Genomic DNA, 8,167 nt, shown 5'->3' with positions numbered 1-8,167 from the left:
TTTTTTTTTTTTTTTTTTTTTTTTTTGAGGATTTGTTGGGATGAGGGTTGGAAGGCTTTTTGGGGGGAAGGTTGATGAAAACGTTGGGTGGATCGAAGGTGAAATCGAGTGAGGAGTAAACTGGAGCGAGGGAACTGGGTTGGCAAGTTTCTTTTGGGAAGTGTATGTCGGCACATTTGGTCAATGATGGGGAAAATTTAATGGTAAGAAGTTAGTTTGACGAGTTGTTTCGATAATTCGTTGTTGATAATAATTGCGAATAATTGTAGTGGTTATAGGAAAATGTGGATCGATTATAATATAGATACGAATAAATGTTATTTCGAGCATTTTAATAAAAATGATTGTTCATTAAGTAACTTTATTATATAGTGAAGTGAAGTTTGTTTTGAGAGAATTAAATTAAAAGGATGTGCATGTATATATTGGTAATTTTTATGAAACAATTGGAAAGAATTTTTAATATTAATTTTCTTTGGATATTTCAAAATCGATGGGGGTTAGAGTTATTATAGAAATTATTCTTGTTGTTACACGATAAATCTATGAGATTGAAAACTATAACTTTTTAAAATTATAAAATTTCCATTATTATTGTAAGATAACAAAGAAAGATTTCAATTTCATTTTCACTAATATAGTATATGATGTAATAATTATATCAATTTTAATGCCAGTTTATCGTTTGTATATCTTTCAAACTATAAATCAAGGTGAATCAAAACTTTAAATGTAAATAAAAGGTATGTGGTTCTCCTTGACTTCGATATTTCTATACTTCATCTTGTTTAAATATCGTTCTATGTTTAATTTTTATAAAAAAAAAAAGGACGGAGAAAAAGCTGAAATTTCTTTGAAATTCGATAGCTGAATATGATAATTTAAAATTAAGGAATGTTGAAATGGATACGAGTTGTTGATAATAAAAATTAATTATTCTCTTCTTCGTCGTTTCTCATCGTTTGAATCGATAAAATTTATTTAAAATTATTAATTAATTAATAAAATTATTTACAAAGTGTAATGCATTTGAAAAATTAAAGTTTATACAATATCATTAGCATATAAAATCAACGAAGAATTGATTATTCTCTCTTGGCCTGGATAAAATTATTAGTTGGATAAAAAGCTAGATTTAAAAAAACTACTTTTAATACAGGAAGGTCATTTTATGAAAGTTCATTGTTATCGAAAGTAGAATTAATTTTTCATTTCCTTAATTAAAATTTGAAATTTTAAATTCAATGTTAATTCCCAAAATATTTTAAATTGTAATATCAAAGAAATTAGAATAAAAAAAGATGTTTCTTATCTTTTATCCATTCGTTGAAGAAATTCACATCGAGGTCATTGACTTCTAATATAAAAATACTTACGATTTAATTAATTTTCATCAATCAAAATATTCAATTTCAAGAGCAATATATTATTTATTATAATAATTCTAAAATATTGCTAAATTTAAAGCTTACCATTAGTACCATTACCGCAAATGTATCCAAGAATCAATCATTTTCCTCTTTCTTCTTTAATCCGAATCGAGAAGATTAATAACTCGGCTATTTTCTTCGTAAAATCCACGATATATTTTTCTTCGCCGATTACAATCTTTTAATTGAATTAAGGAAGAGAAACGTTATATTATCATCAACTGATCGTAATTAAAAGATATAAATCAGTCTTAATCCTCGATTTATTAGCACGAATCTCGTCAATATCCAAGAATATTGAATTAATTTTCACAGAAACCATTTCACGATCTGTTACGAGCACGTTGCCAGTTCTATAGCCTTGAAAGTTTCCTCTTTTTAGGTCACGTATGATTAACATAACACGATCACATTAATAATCTGATATTCTTATGCTTTTATCGTAATTTAAGATGAATGAAAAAATCACGAGAATTAAATAAATTTTTCTCGTCACTTTTCGAAAATTTGTTGGACAAATGGATCGAAGAATAGTGTTTGTTCAGGGATCTAGTTTGCGTGTTAACGTTAGAACAGAGACTGTTACTTTCGTCGATCGACATAGAGCTGGTTGTCTGGAGAAAGTAACGGAAAATAACATTGCGCGTTGTGCAATGGTTCGCGTTACATCGAGTGAAATAATTTCCACGTAATCATATACCAGTTCCAGATCGATAGATCGTTTCTTTGTAAGTTTGGAGTTGGTGACATTGATATTTTTGATATGAATCGAGTGAATTGAGATAGGTTTGATGATGTTTGAATGGTCCAAATAACGATATCGATCGAATATTGGTGAGTCAATGTTAATGAAGGTAGATTTGCTGATGATGTTTGAATGTTTGTAATGGTATCGATTCGTTTGGAGATGTTTGGATGATTTAAGTAACGATATCGATGGAATTCTCGATAGTGAGAATGATATTATTTGAGATATGTTGGATTTGAATCGATCAATTAACGATATCGATTGAATTTTTGATTGTTGAATATCACTGGAAGTATGTTTGATGATGTTTGAATGATTTAAATAACGATATCGATGAAATTCTTAATGAGATATATAAATTTCCAATAATTTAATAATCTAGTGAGAGTAATATTACTTGAGATACGTTGAATTTTCGATAATTAATGCCATTGGAAGTATGTTTGATGATGTTTGAATATCTCAATTAATTGAATTTTACGATGGATAGATATTATTCGAGATATAGGTTTAATGAGTTATAAAATTTGTAAAATATTATTGATAATATATTTACGATAGATGTTTTATAAAGATTTTTTTAAATTTTTCTCTCGTATTTTCCTTTGTTACATTTTTAGATTGCAATTATATTCTTTAAAGACTGCAATAAAAAATGCAGTAATAAAATTTTTTAGATTTTTCAAATTTTTTAGACACGAATAAATTTGTTATATAAAAATTATGAATTTGCACTAAACAATTTTCTCTCTTAATCGTGATTTAACGTAGAATATTTTTTGCATTCTTTATAGTTTTCACTCTTTATGTAGTTTTACTTTCACAACTATCTCTGAAGTAATAAAAAACGTAAAGTTATTAAATACAAAATTTATTATAGCTATATATAGTATATACAATATAATTGAATAAATTATACATTTTTAATTGTTTAATGATTCGTTCGAGTAATTTCTTTATTTTTCCTCTTTGAGAAATGGCATCATAAATAAGTGAAACAAATAAACATGTAAACAATAAAAAGATAATTTTGTTTCACTCTGCTTCATTTTATTTCTTTCGTTCTCCACTTTTTTCGTTTATAAAGATTATTAAATTATTGGAAATTTATATAACTCTTAACTTAATAAACTTATTTTTCTTATCTAACACGTTTTCTGATCGTCGATTATAAGTATAAAGAGATATACTAACGTTCATTAAAACAATTAATATTTATAAACTTTTCCAATATCACGAATAAAAAATTTCTTACTTATATAAACCTAATATAATTATATAAATATTAGTGCAATACATCTTTTTCAAAAATTCATAAAAAATATTAAATATTAAAATTGAACAATTAAAGATTTAAATTTAAATTTAAGGGAAACTAATAATAGGAGAAAAAATTGTTAGCGCTCGACAAAAGAAAAATTACAATTATCGATAAAAATATGTTTTCGACATCTTGGAAAATTGGTGGAATATTCGTTGTTCGCGCCAACAACGGCACAGCTAATTTCATTACTAAATTAACGTTTCCAGGAAACGAAATTGTTTCATTTCAGCTCTTTTCTCATTTTCCAGTCAAACCCCTTTTCCCAATTACTCGAGACAGAGAAAATTTTTCATGCAAAATTCCAAGCTGTTGCTTGCAATTGACATGACAATTTATTTTGAAAATTCGTGATTCTGAAAAGTTAAATTTTGTTTTTTTTTTCTTCTTTTTCATAATGATAAATCTATAATAATATATACGATATTAATGTTAAATGTTAATTCAAAATATATTATTTATTATTATAAAAGAAATTATTTCGCGTTTAAGAAATAATAAATGATATATATATATATATATTCTTTTATGAAATTATGCGCACGTTTGGCGCATTCCAATATAAATTGCGTGTACGCAATAATTGGCAGAAATCGATGACGTGTGAGGATCCTATCCTATAAAAAAGTAATGAGCAGAAAAAATTTTATTTTTGGTAAGCATTCATTTCAATTTGCGAAACAGGAAATTTCACAATAAGAAAAAAGGAAATAAAATATTAAATTTTCTCTTTTCTTTTTCATCTATAATTTAATACTTGCTCACCTTTTCCCTATTTGTTCTTTTCTTTGCCATTTTGATTCGTTCTTTATCCAAGATAATTTTTCCCCATCCATTCATTTTTTAAATTCTTTATATAATTTTTTTTTACATAAATTCAAAATTTATTTATTTTTTTAAATCCATTTATTCTCACATTCATAATTTTCATTACATCGTACTTCCAGATCGATTCATTCGTCTCCATTCAATCAATAAACTGATAATAATATCGAACAAATCAATAAAATTATAGTCACGTAATAAATAAGTACATAATAACACATGCAGATGAAAAAAAAAAATGAAAAGAAAGAGAAGGAAGAAAATAGAATTGCCAATAAGAATTAAAAGAATTAAAAGCATTCGCTACGACTTAAAGTGTCATTGACTCGATGATGAAATCACGATTTTCGTTCACCCGAAATATTGCTGACACACACGTTGTCGAATCGAATGCGCTGGGTTATTTCACTTTGGCGACATCGAGTGCACGAGCCATTGTCGAGAACAAACTTTGTCGCGAACGTCTCGTGGCTGTTTCGCCTCGGATTTCCATCGGATGGAAACGACTCGACGAGGAGAGAATCTTTGAGAACGTGAGTACTTCGATTCTTCCGCTTACTTACGAGGAATCGTTAAATTGAAACGTGAAAAATAGAACTTGAAACGAATGGTTAAATTTATTTCTTTTTTTTGAATTTGAAATAAGACAAATTAATTTTTTTTTTTGACATTATATTTTGAAATTGTATAAATGACACAAACTTTGTTTCGATCACGAGTTTCTTTTCCAATGAAAATATATTTTGTTTATTATTAAATTTAAAACTGCCAAGATTTGGATCTCTATATTTTAACGATATTAACGAATCTATTCAATAATAAATTTATCTCATATTCGAGGATCGAAGATTTGCATTCAAACTTTTGACATCATTTCTTTCCTCTCTTCCCATCTAGGGAATTTGTCGCTAGTTTCTCACCATGGACACGGAATGCAAGAAGCATTTAGAGGATGCGCCGATATTAGACGGCCATTGCAGCGTGAATTTAACTTCCAAACTCGGTACTGATTCTTCTGCATCTTCTATCCATGTCTTCCAACAAATATTTTAATTTTTATACACGTATATCATTTCAGATAATTTGACGGAGCATGAAATATTGAAAGAAAGTTGGAAAAACAATAAATATTACAGGGTAATACAATTGATCCAAAGCCTGCTCATCGTATTGGTCTTGTGTTTTGCCGCGTTTTTAATATATTTGAGCGCATCAGGTAATTTCATTCGATCCACCGATTAAACTTTTGAAATTTACAAATGGAATGAAAACATATTATCTATTAGATAACACATATCTCACCCTGGACGAGGCCAATCAACGAAAACATTTTCAAACCAATAGCGAATCTACAGAGCCTCAAGAAACAGAGACGAATTTTCAATCTGATGAAAATCGACAATTCTACAACGAGGAATACAATCGTCTCAGCCCCTCAGAACTGAGAACGATATTACTGTCCACGATGGATCTGGATCGTCGAAAGCGACGACATCTAGACGCGAATCTCTGTAAACAGAACATGGAGCATTGCAAGATCGTGATGGATTCCATGATGAAGATCGTGAACACTGTGAACAACAGTATGCCACATCTTCTCGAGTTTCTCAAGAATTTCCCCATAGATAAAGATGCCCCCAAATCGAAACTCGTCGAGTTGGTCGAATGTCTGCAATGCAAGAACGATTCGATCACGTTCATAGACGAGACAGGACCCGACAATCTGATGAACAACGCGCGCATGATACACGAGAACCGTGATCAGATCAAGAGTAACGTGGATACGGTTTGCAATTTGTTGGACGAACCGAATTCGAATCTCGTGGACGCCTCGAAATCTGGAGGGGAGGGTGCCAAAAAATTGGCGAAATGGACTTTTGTAGACAGCTCTGACAGCAGTGACGTGAAGGAGGACTTGAATGGTACTGAGAGAAAAGATAGTACGGAGACGACCTCGTGAGTATTGCTATTTAATTTTAATATTATTACATTGTGTATGATCAGAACACAGCAGTGATTTAATAATTAGAAACATAATAATAATTGGAAATAATTGGCTTGAGATTATATATGAAAAGCGGACTATAATAAATTATTTAAGCATTAACTTTGTTCGAAAATTTTAATTATTTTCACTTTTTCAATTAAATTTTATGGTTTCGATCTAGATTTTTGAATCCACAATTATCTAGAAAAGTTTATTAAGTTTCTAACAATCTAAGAAAAAAAAAATTTTCCAATATTCAAATTTAGTTGCTCGGATTAAGGATTAACGTCACAGCTTGTAATCTCAATGGATATTTCGAAATGTAAGGTAAAAGGAAAGCGAATAAAAAATCTTTCCAAATTATTGACGAATATATCCTTGTTAAAGTATCTATGTCTAAACATGTCGTCACTTTCGTCTATCTAAATATCGATGCTGTCGTTTTCAGATCGTGGACGAGTGACGCAATGAAGTATGAATCGAAGAACGCGTGGACGGAAGCGAAGAGTGCAGAAACGACGCCGATGGCGGAACAAACGATCGCGATCGATGATACGAAGGGGATCGCGATTAATGCGAACGTGACGGCCAAACCAGACGATGGAAACGTGACGGAAATCACGATCGAGCAGGTGCATCCTTCGGTGCAACCTTCGATTCAAGGTCACGGCCAGGGGAACGAAACGGAAAGAGAAGGTGAAATCGACAGATAAATTATTTATTAATGTTCTAATCATTAATGTATAGAATATTATTTATATAAATAATTAAACGTGCGCTCAACTTTTTAAAACAAAATTTTAAATTTTGAATTTTAGAGTATAGAATATTTCTAATAATTTATAAGAATATCACATTAATTTCTAGATAAATAAATAAGATTATCTTCTTGCAATTATATAATTGTACAGAAGTAGATTAATTAAAACTTAAGTTTTGCCAGATTTTCAATTAAATCCAAGTTAGAATAGAATGGAAAGAAAATTATTATTATACAATAAATTAGACATTTGATTAAAATTTCACCATACACCGAATTCTCTCTACAATTCAAGTGTCGATTCCAGGACTCGAAGGACCGAGCGCCCAGATGAAAATGCGCGCTCCCCAAAGCAGAATCATGACGAACGTGGCACCAACACCGGGGATGATCCCTACAGCGGAAACGATGAAATCCTCCCAGCAACTGGTACTCACACCAACCATATCCTGGATACCGTATCAGGTATGCTTCTTTGGATTGAGCAACCCAACGAAACAGTCGGGCGGCATGGATCAAACGATGTACGGGGCTTCCTCGCCCGCGGAGATTGGATATCCGATTTCGCAACACCGGCAAAGCTACCAGAACACGAATCACGCGCCGAATTACGTGCAAGTGCAGGCGCAATCCGTGCAATTCTTCCCTGGAAATTATGGCGGACAAAAGATTGGCCCAACAGGACCCGCGATCCCGAATTTTCCTATATTCCCGAGACAGCAGAACTTACCAAACGAAAATACGAATTTCAAAACCCCTTATTATTGCGCCTTCATACCCAAGCCCACATTCCAGTTCCCCACTGTTCCTGGAGTGAACGAGTATCAAAGATCTTCCGTTAAATATGAGAGCAACGAGAAAGAGGACGATTCGGATAAGGAGGATGGTAAGAAAGTGTCGTAACTTGATAAGAAAGTGTAATAAAAATTATTTACTATTCGAATAATTATTTATAATTGGTTATATATGCACGTATTATTATTTTTAATATTATTATTATACGAGTTGTAATAATATTCGAAATATTCGAATTTAGAATTTTTCTTTCATCATTCCTAGAAACATAAATTTTTTTTCTCGAATATTTGAAATTTAT

The 8,167-nt window shown here is 30.6% G+C and overlaps 2 protein-coding genes across 5 annotated transcripts in view; both read left to right on the top strand.

Moving 5' to 3' along the window:
- The window catches only part of LOC102670567 (cuticle protein 19-like), a 24,337-nt gene extending 19,510 nt beyond the window's left edge, over positions 1-4,827 (top strand). Inside the window, exon 4 of the mRNA XM_006612860.2 lies at positions 4,569-4,827. The gene's annotated coding sequence lies outside the window, so the exon portion shown is untranslated. The remainder of the gene's footprint in view (positions 1-4,568) is intronic.
- Positions 4,695-8,167, top strand: part of LOC102670840 (serine protease nudel-like) — an 11,289-nt gene continuing 7,816 nt past the window's right edge. Inside the window, exons 1-6 of one of the 4 annotated variants that reach the window (XM_031509149.1) lie at positions 4,695-4,857; positions 5,222-5,324; positions 5,393-5,540; positions 5,611-6,280; positions 6,760-7,008; positions 7,377-7,957. In XM_031509149.1, coding sequence (XP_031365009.1) covers positions 5,790-6,280; positions 6,760-7,008; positions 7,377-7,957 — 1,321 coding nt within the window. In that variant the 5' untranslated portion in view covers positions 4,695-4,857; positions 5,222-5,324; positions 5,393-5,540; positions 5,611-5,789. Of the gene's footprint in view, positions 4,862-5,221; positions 5,328-5,392; positions 5,541-5,610; positions 6,281-6,759; positions 7,009-7,376; positions 7,958-8,167 lie in introns of all 4 variants that reach the window. The other 3 variants (XM_006612944.2, XM_031509147.1, XM_031509148.1) reach the window with 3 other exon arrangements.

Source organism: Apis dorsata, unplaced genomic scaffold (genome assembly GCF_000469605.1).
Source record: "Apis dorsata unplaced genomic scaffold, Apis dorsata 1.3 scaffold_129, whole genome shotgun sequence".
In the NCBI taxonomy this organism is placed as follows: domain Eukaryota; kingdom Metazoa; phylum Arthropoda; class Insecta; order Hymenoptera; family Apidae; genus Apis; species Apis dorsata.
This window is presented reverse-complemented; position numbering and strand designations above follow the sequence as displayed.